This window comes from Channa argus, chromosome 6, assembly GCF_033026475.1.
Source record: "Channa argus isolate prfri chromosome 6, Channa argus male v1.0, whole genome shotgun sequence".
Classification (NCBI taxonomy): domain Eukaryota; kingdom Metazoa; phylum Chordata; class Actinopteri; order Anabantiformes; family Channidae; genus Channa; species Channa argus.
The window spans coordinates 26,493,074-26,507,269 of record NC_090202.1 but is presented as its reverse complement, the minus strand read 5'-3'; the positions used below and the strand labels follow the sequence as shown (position 1 = coordinate 26,507,269).

General features: G+C 42.1%; 1 protein-coding gene across 7 annotated transcripts in view; it reads right to left on the bottom strand.

Moving 5' to 3' along the window:
- Window positions 1–13,236, bottom strand: part of actn4 (actinin, alpha 4) — a 47,898-nt gene extending 34,662 nt beyond the window's left edge. For 4 of the 7 annotated variants that reach the window (XM_067508588.1, XM_067508583.1, XM_067508587.1 and 1 more), the window contains exon 1: window positions 12,816–13,236. In XM_067508588.1, coding sequence (XP_067364689.1) covers window positions 12,816–12,941 — 126 coding nt within the window. In that variant the 5' untranslated portion in view covers window positions 12,942–13,236. The remainder of the gene's footprint in view (window positions 1–12,815) is intronic. The other 3 variants (XM_067508586.1, XM_067508582.1, XM_067508581.1) reach the window with 2 other exon arrangements.
- Window positions 13,237–14,196: the final 960 nt, after the last annotated feature.

Sequence of the window (14,196 nt, the reverse complement as noted above, 5' to 3'; positions counted from 1 at the left end):
CCTCCCCACTTCCTGCCAACGTGCAGGAGACTCGGGTCAAACACTGTGTCAACAAGTGCGAGACTGCATTCATGTCCTTAAATGGCCTTGACTCCCTTTTGGTGAATTTTGATGCTCTGTATGTGTCAATATTATGAGGAAGTCAGGTATTATATTTTGTGTTCTGCATGGGACTGAATTTAAAACTCAAAATAAAGTAACAAATTTAAGGACATTTCTGTGGCTAAAAAAAAAAAAGGAAAAAAAATTACTTGAAATTAGGTTTCTTGAGTTTGTGACCTTGTGTGATGAATGTTACCATCTTGTTTTGCTGTTAGACAATTCATTCAAATATTCAGGCAGGTACAGTGTTAGTTATTCAAGAACATGTGGGTTAAAAAGAGGGAATACGCTCATACAGGTTATTAAGTATGCAATATATCTTGATAGATACTACTATAGAAATTAAAAAGGAGTGTGGGGGTGCTGTAAGAAAAGTAGAAAGACACCTGGACGTGCAGCAACACATTTTACCCCACACTGCTGGGGAAAGCCTATCTAGTTGATGCACTGCTTTCAGGCATTTCAAGAACTTCCTCATCAAGTAACAGGCAGATGAGGGTGGGAGGACGCATTGTAAATGAGTTGACAGGGTTTAGGCTCAGATCAGATCTGGTACAAGGCGCAGCACATTGTTTATTCCTCTGAGTTTCCGTTTGTTGATGACCCATACAACACACACACACACACACGTCTAGCCACCCCCCCTCCAGTCCAGCTCTGTCACACATTCCAGAGCTCACCCTGCCCTTCACGGCTTCATGAGTCACTGGCCCTACGCCTGTCTGACACGCACACACACCAAGCAAAACGGCATGCAAATGGACATTAATCAACCGCCGAGAGCGTCACGCAGACAGGACAGTTCAAAGTGGTGGTCAGGGATTTGCAGGCAAATTTTTCTGGAACAACTGTTTTGCTACTGAGTAAGAGAAAACTGCATGCTGAGGAGTAGATTTATTTTCATTCGGACTGATTATTTTGTTGTTTCGCTAATGAACTATAGCCCGGAAAATATCAGATCGTGACAAATGTCCTTTTCATGTAGGAGAGTTGACCTAAAATGGTTACATGGTGAGTATCATGACCCCCACACACACACACACACACACACACACACACACACACACCGAACAACACATATTTACACATCAACACATTCCTCCCACACTAACCTAAAACCTTAAGTTGATTTAATGCAGTGATCCTCATGCCCCAGATGGACTCATGCAGACTCGCACAGGCAAAGCTCTTAAAACACATACTACCCCCCTTGGAGCCCCTCTGGGTGTGGGACTGCAAGTCAGGGCTGTGGGCATACAGGTCACTGCTCCAGATCAATGTAATCCTTTTAAAATGACTTTAATATTGTAGCAACCCCCCTCTACTGCTGTGTAGACAGTGAATCCGTGTCAGTCTGATCCTCTCAATCACTCTCTCTTGTCTGTCTGTATAAAAACAGATGATCTCACAACCAGCAGCAACTTTAACTAAGAAAACCAGTTGCAACAAATGCAAAACCATCATCAGTAGCTTTTGTGTCACAATCTACATAAACTACAATAGGCAAGGGTTATGTTTTTCACAGGGTTATATATCATTTTACATCCCAGTAGAGACAGAGCTCATGATATAGTATAAGTGTTATTTAGAAATCAGTATATCTAAAATCTTTCACAGGCTGAGTGAGAACTCTGAGTATAGCTGTGCATGCCACAGTTGTTTGAAATGTAAGAAAAGAAAGAAAAAAGGAAAAAAAACTTCCTTGTAAGAGATTACTGTGGGTGAATCCCACACTGGCTTCAAAAGCATATTTTACTAATGAATCTACATCTGTGTATTATCAACAGATTTTCAGCTGCACTGCTCTAGTGACCGTCTGCCACCGTCTGTTAGAGCTGTTGGAATTGAAAATAAATATAACTAAGCAAATGTCACTGAGGTACTCTGAAGAAAGATTTGGGCTATTGCAGGATACCACAGAAGCCATATTAGTTTTGTAACACTGCTTCAGGGCTGTTGCTAAGCAACATTAAACTACAGCATCTTATTTTTAGACCGTTCAAAACGCATCTCAGCACCCGTTGTCTGTAGTATGAACTGGTTACACTCGTGAGCTCTTTTATCTCCACACTTCTACATGCTTCCTTTTGTTAAAACTGCTGTTTATTTTTCAAGCTCCGAGCCATTAGAGTATCACCACTCACCATTATTCATTCTCTCTCTCTCTCAATCCACTACATCAGAGTTCACTCAAACTTTTAAGCAAAGCAAAGACTTTTTTTAAACAACAAAGCACAGCTGGAAGCCTGCAACTATACAGTTGTTGATCTGTGCCTGAATCTCAGGGTGAAGGCAAAAATAACCCATCAATCACAGGAAAGGGTTAGGAGAGTGTTAGCACAGAAACTGTATTAGTGCAGCGTGTGACAAATTCAGCAGGAAACACTGCAGCGTGATTCTCACATTGCAGCAACAAGCCATCATGCCTCATGCCAAAACCTGAGCGCAGAGATCATACAAATACGCCAAAGACAAAAACACCAGCTCCAAACCTACTACAGAGTAGCGGATTCTGCATCAAGTCCCTAAAGTGCTGGAAGTCAGGGAATGGCACAACACAGGAGTCTTTGTTAGCTAAATAATCACCTGCAGGCTAGCTTTGATTGGATCAGACAGGATAGACTCGTGGCGGTTGGCAGAAAGGCCAGAGGACTTCCCTGCTCCACATAAAACTTGCAACAGAACTCTTCCAGAGCCGAACAAGCATGTTTTTGCAATACAGTTTAATTGGTAGTATAGCTAATGGGGGTTTCTTAGTTTCTAATGAATTTGCGCACACACACACACACACACACTTGATGCGTTATTTACAACTGTCACTAATGCCACTAACTGGAGACAAACTGCTCTCCGTTCTGTACCTTTATTCAATATAAAGAAATAAAGAAGAGGACATACTTTCCCTGCCAGACACCATTAGGGCGTGGTGACAAACAAACAGTGATCTGTCTATCGGGCCTGACTCAGAGGGGCTGCTCGACTATACGTGTGTGTGGTGACCGTATATTTGAAACAGGGAATGGATAGAAAACCGCAGTGACCTCAGAGCCATCCTTTCCCTTTCTTCTTCTATAGAGCTGCGGCCACCCCTCATCACCATCTCGTGGGTTTCATCTATTTTCTGCTTCTGTGATTAGATTTATTTTTACACCACTGAGCCATTTATTAAAAATCCAGATTTGTTTAAGTTAATAGACAAAGTGTCTATTTTAGGAGCAGAGAGTCTGAGGCAGTATCATATTTGCCCATCAGACAGAAATGAAACAATCATTAACAAACAGAAAAGGGAAGGATGACAAGAATCCTCCTGCTTTCCATTTTCATTACAAACCCTGAGGCCACCAGCAGCAGTGTTTTAGATCATCCGTCTTAACTGGAAGTGAACCTGCAGTAAGTGGTTATCACACATCTGTTGCAAGCTCTCTGCGTATCTCTGTTGGATTCTAAATGTGGCTTTACTATACACTTACAATCTGCATGATGTTTGTTTGCCTGAGTGATTTAAATCTCTCTCACTCTCTGCAGAATAATCATTGCCACTATTGTTTTAAGAGATCATGGACAGACAAACAACAAAGATGAACACATTTAAATTACAACATATTTGTGAATGTGGATGTCTGAGCCCAAAGCCTGGTTTGGATCTTATTCCAGAATGATGATTCTTTGCATTGTAAAACATCAAAGAGAGAAACTAGACCCCCATCATCCACCCCATGTGTCTCTGTGTAAAAGCTCTAGGGCACCAGTCTCAGAGGGACCCATTCAAACTTCGAAAAAATAAACCAGATTGAAAATAAAGTGGCTCCAGGCTGGCCCTGGACATCCCGAAGCAGTAATATGTCCAACAATACGTACAGAACCCCCAGAAACGAATGGCTGAATCACACACACACAGAAACATAATTTGGCACTGGCACCAACAATGGCCCAAAGAAAATTGGACAAATCCTAAAAATAGTAACATACACTTGAGTTATCCTCTTCTGTCTAAGCCTGTTGCCTTAACTACTCTGGCAAAGACTGCTAAGAAAAAAATTAAATAAATGTGGAGAGTCAGGAAAGGAGAGGAAGAGGGCTGCGTGGGATTATTTGGTGAACCGAGCCTTGTTGCTACAAACGAGAGCAGAGGAACCTGAAGGCCAGGCACAATCAGTTAAATATTTAATGCTGCCCTGAAACCAACACAGGCTCCACTGATACCCACTGAAATGCTCCTGCTTCAGGTGTGCAAAGCATTTTGTATTTCTTTTTCACACATGATTAACTGGCACATTTGAAAATTAATATTTAATAGATTAACAATAGCCAGCGTTGACTGTAACTAGTTCACCTGGCAGGAAAGTGAGGCATTCTAGGTTTGTGGTTAGTTTGGCACAGCATTGGTCCACTTTAGGTAAATGTTTAAAATAAACTCACTGCATGTTTAATGCTAAGCAAGAGCAGCTTTACATAGTGTGCATGGGTTTAAATGACTGTACATATGCACACTCTTCACTGTGCACGCTGAATGCATGTATGTGTGTGTCCCAAAGGGCCTCTCTCCTCTTCACCTTCTTGCCCAGTGCCCCATTTTGAAAGCTGTTAAATAATAGAACAGGAGCTCAATGAGGAAATCAGAGACTGCCGAAGAGGAAAAAAAAAACACACACATTTTGTTTGAATTATGGTCTGGTTATGCTATGTTCACCTGAGTAACATGCCAAAAGCCAATATGATATACATTTGCCTGGAGACCACAAGAAACACAGGGCGATGTCTAAAAATCGTAGCAGCTTTTTCAGGTGATTTCCCATAAGGGTTGAGTTGAGTTCACATTTATTGCTGCACACCGACTTGTCCAAATGACAAATGAGTATAAAATTATTATTTAATTGCCGATGTTTACAGACTGAATGGGACAAAATTGAGGGCTTGAAGATCTCAGTGACCAGTGTTGGGTGGTGAAGAGCAGTGGATTATCAGGGTCTCTGGTCTCATTATTTCAGAGTGCAGAGGTCCAGTTTGGAGCGGCAGCTGCACGATTATCAGACTGTGAGGTAGACAAGCGTGGCACACGGCAGATACGGTGATAAATCCCTGATCCAGCCAAAAATCCCCCTCCAGATGTCTACTCTGTCTGTTTGGGTGTATAAGCATTGTCCAGATGCACCGTGAGGCCTTCCCATCCCCATCCAGCTAAGTTCCCTCTTTGTTACCAGACAAGCACGGCCTGTTTGTTGTGCCCTTTCTTCCTCTCTGTTGCTCACACACCCCCTCCAGAGGAAGAATAACCTGTCTAGGTGTGGCCATACATTCATGTAAGCACAAAGCTTTATTCTACAGAGCAATCTGGTCTTCTCTAATGCCGCCATAAATCAACTCTGCATGATTTGGAACTATATGAAAATCTTTACTGGGTAATCTTTTTAAATCAAACTGAAAGTATCATTCTGCACACATTCACCAGTTTAAGAGCACAAAGGCTGCGCTTCTGAAAAGAGCGTACACTGAGGTGTTACTTCCTCTGCTCTTCATTAAGTACCAGGCATCAGTTTGCTGTTATTAAAACATATTAAAAATAAAAGCAAGTTGTGAATCCGATGTTATTTAAGCCCCATATTTGAAATGCAAATAAAGGTAGATGTCCCCTGTAAGATGGGAGATTAAAACAGATAATGCCTTTTTTTTAAAAGTGTCAAATTTGAGGCAGCTTGACCCAGATACCCAGTTTTGTGTAAGCTTCAACAATAAATAAACAAATACAATTCTGCAGATAATACAAAATAGACTGTTACGTGGGCCATAAAAGATGCTTTAAATAGAAAAGTATATTTACTAATGTAAATCGACAGAAAGAATAAGAAGAATACTTCTTCTCACACCTAAAACCATTAATTCACTCAACAACGACACATTGATTACAATGCCTTTTATTGAATGCTAAAAATGTGTTACCGGTGCAGGTACTGTAAAAACACAGTGCATCAAACAAGCTGCTGCAATTGCTGCCCTGAGGACAGTGTAGATATAGCAACATCAAGAGCAGCATTTTGCATTTTATTCCATTTCTCTGATCGTATTTTTATTGAAATTGGGCTTTAACCCTTTAAGGGCAGAATGAGAGCAGAGCTCTGAAGAGGTGTTTCCAAAAATACAGAGCCCTCCAGAGTGCTGTGGTTGAGAATAGAGGCTGCAGCTTCAGATACTCTACATGCATGAACACTAAACTGCACTCTGCAACCATGGAGACAGAAGAGGGATGCAAGGGCAAGCCGACACATTTAAAAGATATGAAACGCAGTCTTACAAGTGAAGATGCACAACATTTTTTTTTTTAATTCACCATTAGTATTGTTGTTTGACTACAGTCAACACAAGACAATAACATTTTGCATACAGTGTGAATACAGTGACAGAACAGTTTAATACCATCAACATTTTAACGGCAAAGAAGATTACTACATTTCTGCCTTTGAAGAACACTGTGCACATTTGAATACTATTGCAATGAATGCAGTATTTCTACTGGCATAACTGCAGCTCAATTAAACACCTACAAACAGTGGGGGTGTGAGATGAGGTTACAGTAATCCTTTCATTTAAAATATTGCTGGGCTGTTTATGAGGAACCTGCTAAAGCTAAGCTCAACTGCTGCTTTTTTCAATATTGTATTCATTTCCCTGTACACTTACAGGACCATAGCTGATTAGCTTGAAATGTTCAGAAATCACACACACACAAACTCATGCATGCAAACACACCCGTGCATTAGGTAAGAGCATAAAAGAGGCCTTGTTTGTTTTACTGCACAGTGTTTACCAGAAACCTCAGGCAGACAAACCCACAGTTTTCTGCCTCTCCTGGAAAACTCAGGAGGGGGGAGCTTTACTTCCAAACTGCAGCCAGCCCCTGCTCCCCAAGACCCATCATGCAATGACTACATTTTAAAACCACTAGTTCTGTACAGGAACGTATATTGTCACACAGACACATGGCAAAATCAGTGCAGTATCCTTAAAGAAAAATATATTTTTAAAACTCTTCAAATTGCTATTTCTGTCCCACAAACAACCCAAAAAAACTCTATATATTCTGTTTATGATGGCAAAACATATGTGCAGTGAGAAGTCACATCTGAGAAGCTAAAACAAGCAATTTTTTTGCATTTTTAGATCACATAATAGATTATTCAAATGTTAGATGGTGGTTTTGATAACTGTTTATTATCAGGCGGTTTCAGCCTAAGCAGCATTTCTGTTCCTACAGAAACCAGTATGTGCAAAAGCCCAGGGTCTGAGCTAAAACCATCAACATGAATTCTGGCAGCCAACCAAAAAGGAAATTCTTAGTTCCCATTGTTGCCAATTTCAATACATCAGTGGGAAATGCCATTTACTAATCCACATAACTATGCACAATAGCCAATATATAACCGTGTCAACAGACACAAGTGGTGGGAGAGCTAAGGTTATGTCAGCCTTAAAATGAATGTGGGGATTCATGACTTCTGACATTTGGATGCACCCGAGTCCTGCTCTCTGGCCCAAAATGCAACACCTTTCTTGCACTCAAGGAGTGGGAGACAAACAGACCGTGAAGAAATCTCTTTGAAAGCAAAACACGTTGAACTTCACCACCTCGACACACAGCCCCCCCAACGTCCAGCCATGGGCTATACGTTAGCTCGAGTCTTGTGTGTTACAAGCTTAAGGCTTCGTGTCCTGGACAGCGCTGCTCTGCACTTTGAACTTGAAACAAAGCAAACGGCTCCAGCGTGCAAACACCATGGGGTAGAGGTATCTGAAAACATTTCTGCAAACAAATATTTCGAGCAAAGATTGGCGCCAGGACTTCCGCCACATCGTAACCAGCTGGAAACTCTCTTTCCCACCCTCCCCACGGAGAATTCTCTTTCTTGTCTCCAATGCTCCAACCACATCTGCAATACTGCAAACCCCCAACTCTTTTTCTTGTTGGTCAAAATACACACGCACACACTTTTTTTGTAATAAAACCCTCCCACTGGCCTAGCAGGCTATAACGGGCCACCAAAGGAATGTCTCCCCCTGCATGCTCTCATTGCCACCAATGGCAGAACACAGAGGGAAAGACAGAGGGGGAGTCACAGAGGGGTTACATTCCTCTCTTCTCTGTCCTCTCACTGGCTGTCTACTTGACTGACTGGATTGCTGTCTAGGTCCACAAACTGATTCTGGATCACAGTCAGCTGAGATGGCAGGCTTTCCACCAGCTGACCTAGAATCAGCTGGCAGAGAGAGTAGGAATTCCAAAGTACCTACAGACATCTACAGTTACAACTAAAAGTGCAAAGCTTCTCTCTTCAAGTGTATTTGCTCTTCAATTGTACTCGTCAAGCAAAACAGCCTCTGAAAATGCACTTGGATCATTATAATAGGATCTGTTACTTATGATTAGCAGTATTGACATCTCAATAAAAAGAAAAAAAAGAGAGAAGTGCAGGATGCCCTCAGTGTTTGTAACCATGTAATCTCTAAACGTGAACAATTTAACTTTAGGTGAGCTAGTGTCTTCAACATGACTAAATGGTGATCTTGGATAAGGTGTAACATTAAGAAACGGCAACACGGTGCATCTATCAGTGTGGAGTTAGTTTTAATCTGAGCAACTGTTCAATACCGTTCAGCTGAGGCCTAAAAAAAAACACAATTATGAATAAAAAGATAGAGGCATCGCTGATCTCTGCTCAGATAACGTCTTCAGTTTGACAGAAGAGTAGATTCCTCTTGTATCCACTGAATCCAAGGCCTAATGGTCCTGAGACCCAGTACCAGCCAATCGCACACACATAAGAAGACAACAACCAATTAAAGAGTCTGCTTCTTTTATTCTCAACAGAGAATAAAGGTGTTGTTTATTTGGTCAACTATCATCTTTTTCTGAATCTTAGCCGATGTAGTCATTATGGCAGAATGCATCGTTGGGTCCATTTGTCCCGACAAAATGTCACTTATGTCTTCCTGAGCCAACCGGGGCCATCTGAACCGGCTCCGCCTGCCTGCCAGCCACACACACAGAAAGCATGTGAAAGTAGGCGGCAAAAGAACAAACTAACATTGTGCCCAGCTGCCCACCTTGTCAGCCATGGAAAAAATAAATAAAATGGAGCAAGTAAATGTGTGTGTGTGTGTGTGTGTGTTATGTTGGCACTGGTGGGGTATGTCAGAGGAAAAACAAATTCATGCTGCTTATTTTAAGAAGCAGAAAGACACATCTGCACCGAGAGCTAAAATATTAAATATCACACTGGAAACTAAAGTGGCCTCCTGTGTGATGCAGACAAACTTAGATGTGCTTCAAGAAAAAATTATTAATTATGCCAACTGATCATGTGACAGGTCATGCTAGAGAAAGTTGCATCAATCCCATGTCTACCTCATCTCTGAGACTACATCACAGTCTAGTTCCAATCACTTCTGTGCACACAGACTGAGAGGGCTGTCAGTATAGGAAAATGAAGGCAGATAAACATCACTAACCACAACTAATTCAGCCACAGCTGATTCATGAGACAGGAAACATTTCACAATTGGTGCTACACATTCATGATCCGAGCCAGCATGATCAAAACATTACAAATCTGATCTAAATCCAGAAGCAACTGCCTAATCTTGCTTTTGGCAGCACATGTGGCTTTCTGAAAATACCAAAACTGCTATTATTTTCATGCTTTACCTTGGGTTGTTCACCAAGCTGCATAATAGACATTAAGTTTCTTGTGAGCTCTCCCAAAATTACTTCGTCAAATGGGCACAGTGGGAAAAGGGCTAATTAATACGATTTTACAAATACTTTGACAAATAAGAACAATTTTCAGTGATTTCAACTGCTCCAGGCCCTTTGGCTTGTGTGCTTTACTGCTTTCCTTGTTAGCTCATCCACCCACCTCACTGTAATTTCAACCTGCTTTACAACATGAGAAATATTTACAGCCTAACTGTCACTGAGAACCAGCATTGGTGTGTACAGTCTGTCACGGTGCTGAGTTACAATAAAACCTGCGTACTCTGACATGTTTCAACATGTAGTGGATCCCTGAGCAGTGAGAAAGACCTAATAACATGTTTGTCAGGCAAGGAGCTTTGCCTGTTACAAACTGAAGTCAACTGGACTCAGCTGGGTTCAGTCCACCTTCTCTGGGGTGTTAAGAAATGTGGCTCAATGTACAAAATGGACAAGTGGAAACACACTGCGAAGGCTCGCGCTGTGCGACTCTGCGCAGTGGTGATATATCCTGGCGGCAGCTGAATGTCTACTTAGAAGCACTGTCATTTTTTTTAGCCAACCCTATTTTGATTTTTGCTTTAATGAAAGCCTAAATACAGATCAACTATGTTCATTCATAAGGCCTTTTTTTAAGACGCTAACTATTCAGCTCTGGTGTCCTGAAAGAGACCCTCTGTTGTAGGCACCAAATAAACTGATAAATACCATAAAATCCTCTGCATTGTGTTTATTCTTCACTTATTGTTGTAAATGTGCAAGAGTCTGCATGACAGGATCCAAACTGCTCGACTCATCTGTCACAAACAAGTAAAAACCCACTCCCACACTCAATATAACCACTTCTCTCTCTACAGTCCAACGGGAGGCATTTGTACACTTTTGCACTGGAACTGGCACAGTGAGCATGAATAAACCACAGGAATTTGCCCTTGGTTCCCGTTGCCTCTCAGCTCAAGCTTGACAGGGGGACATGTCCCTCGCCTGTACTGTTCTCGATCAGCAAAACACCTACAGTATTCGTGCCCCTGATTAGTGCAGATTCATGAATGCAGAGGAACAGACCTCTGCTTATGGTTTGCACAACAAGCCTTCCTCTGTTAATGATTGTCAGGTTTTCCTTTCAAAAACACTTTGTGCATATTTGTCTAGATATCACAGGTCAATGTCTAACTGGCAGGAGGTACCACCTGAGTACTGGACCCGCTACGTTTCACAGTAATCAATGGCAGGAATGTGTGATGGTGGCGGCTAAAACGCCGAGTGGCCCAATAAACATGCACGATCCAATGCTCGGCATGCTGTCACACAACTAGAAAAAAATTCCAGTCATCTGGATGGTTAGTGAATAGGCTAGGGTGCGTAGCCTTGTAATCACTGTACACACACACACCAAAAAAAACACACCCTGTCAATCATTTTGTTTCATTTAGTGATGTATTATGTGTCCAATGGCCTCATCGGGATTGTGTTTGGACTATATCCGGGCTTGAATGGGTCTAGATGTCTACTAGCAGGCATGGTTATGTACAGCAGAATCCTAAAGAGGGTAAACTGGATTGAAAAAGTACATCACCTTGGTCTACTATATACGAATGGATACTTTCCATTGCACAAAAGGAAGCCAGAGTGTTGCCAGACAACGGCAATGAGCGTATGAGAGGGGGAAGGGGGAGGGATGAATGTGACTGAGGTTGCTTGTTTTAGACATATAAGGTGCAACACTGTTAATGATTGCTGATTGGTTAATGGACAATGAGCAGAGCAAGTGCTTTTTCGTCAGGTGTAGTATTATAACCCAGTAAACCATATGGTGCCAAGTAGTTTAATGTTTTTTTTTTTGGTGACTAGGCATTTATGCTGAATATATCTGTAAGCCAAAATCTGGGTTTTTGGTTCTGTGCAGTGGAATCAGTGTGGCTACAGAAACTTCCCAGAGCTGGTGGAAGGATATGAAGGAAATATGGGCCTCAATTTCAGAAGAGTACTTTGCATATACAACAGGTGGGCTCAACAAAGCACTGTTCATGATAGCAAGCTTACTCAGTGGTAACACCTAAAGTAAAGTGAGTGTGTGTGTGTCCCCCTCCCCTCCAGAAACTCCAATTTTGGTGTTATACCTGACTCTTCCCATGACCTGTCAAACAAGCCCAGCCTGTGTCCTGCTGATTAACACATCAAACGTCATATTCATAGTTTCTCTCTAAGCAACGTTTTGGTTTTTTGCTGCTTTTAAAATAGATAGATGTGAACCACGGGCATAGGGTTTCAGGGAGGATATTTCGCCAGATGCTTTTCCGGCATGCAAAGACTAAACTTGCGAAAAAGAACCACAAACTCCGCTAAAACGAAATGACCGTGAATTTAAAAGCATAACGAGCCACAGCAGCATATTGGCATTGACCAAAGTGATATCGGTTAAATCTTCCAGTAGAAAGTAGCAGAAAGTCGCCAAGCCTCCGTCAGCCAGTGTGAACAGCCTCCAACCAACCAACCAACCAAAGCAGACAAACGGGACAGGAGGCTCGAAAACGCCCTAAACCCTCTCACCATCCGACGCGATAGTGTATTATATCGGAACGATCATTATTTTGATTTTTGCACCAATGTAGAGCCCCGCTCCCCCCTCGTCAAAGGAAAAAAGTGCCGGGAAAAATGGACCCGGACACTTTTGACAGGGTGAAAGCAGCAGAACACGCAGGCGGATAGGATTCGTTGAGGGAAAGCAAATGAGAGGACGAAGCCAGAATTTCATGAGAGGGACGCGAAGCAGTTTGACACTGAGGGGAGCTTAGAGGAAGTAGCTTCGGGTTTACAGAGCAGAAACCGAGGCCCGCACACGTTTCTGACCTCCACTCCCCTTCCCATCCCTCCCCTGCCATTTTCTTTCTCCCCCCCCCCCTCCGCCTCCTTCTCCTCTCAACCCGGCTCGACTCGGCCCAGCTGGGGCCGACTTTGCTTCCCTTACCTTCCTCTGCTGTTTCTCCCAGGCCGGGTCCAGGAGCATGTCCCGGTCCCAGTCATTTTCTTGCTCCATGTAGGTCTGCACTCCGCCGGCTGAGGATTGGTTATTAGCAGCGTGATAATCTACCATGTCAGCTAAAGAAAGCCGAGTGCGCCACAGAAAGCGTGCCAAGAGCGAAGAAAACACCCGTACAAAAATAAAAACGAAAAAAAGCAACGATGGCCCAAATCAGAGTGGTGGGATGGGGGGGGATACACGACCGAGGAAAGTGTCCTTGGGTTCTCGCCGCTTCCAGCCGTGAGCGTGTTTTTAATGTGATGAATATCCGGTGTGTGCAGTCTGAAAAGCACCGCTGCCTCTGCGAGAAGAAAAGCTTTCCCTGTGAACGGTGTGGCTGCTGGGAGGAACCGGCCGCTCCTACGGTGCTGCAGCGGCACTCACAAGGCGGACGCAGACAGAGCAGAACTTCCGGTACGGCTTTTCAAAATAGTTCAGGTGTCCGCTTTGATTGTCATTCGCCAGACTGCCGCTGATGTAATACACATATATCAACTCAGTTTTTTAGTTTTTTCCTAGTTTTTTCCCCTAGTTTTGTACGATTTTATTCCCGATATTCTCATTCTCTCATTTACAAAATCAAAAGTATTTCGCATTTCGTTGAGCCTAGGAGTTTTATTTGATAGAAAACTGCAAAACCAAATATGCTTAAATGTTATTAAACAGTCCTTGCATATGAAATGAGATTGACAAATGAATTTCAGATTCCTGTGCATTTTTGCGTTCCGCTAAATCTCCGTATCCCGCCCCAGAATTTATGGGATTTTATTTTAATGTCATCCTCGGCTTTTTTCCGGTATAACTTAGTATATTTCTGAGTCTTGACACATCTGGCTCATGAATATTCATGTAGACCTGACATTTTAACATGAGATGATGAAAAAATTAAACATTATCAGAAATACTTGTTCAGATTTTTTAATATCATTTTAAACATGTCAGCAGATGAAATACTTGTAAAAAATATATTAGGCATAAAGACCATTTTGACATGAATTACCAACATGAAACAATAATTAAGCTGCAATTGCTCAACTTTAGAGCAAATTTTGTTTTGCTGGGAACCAATTCCAATGTCTTTCCGACCGGCTCACACCAGCTATGGCTCATTGAAACAAATCCCTTATACTTTGCATCAAAACTAACCCTTTTGCAAACCATGCTGCTCTCTTAAACATATTTGTATTTAATTTTCCTGTCCCTCCCGCCACTCAACCGTTTCTTTTAGTTTCTGTCCAATATGAAAATTAAGCAAATAGCATTCCTGTTTGTTTTAAGTTCATTATCTAGTATGTGGTAATTCACTAAAGAGATGAGCTGTCAAATA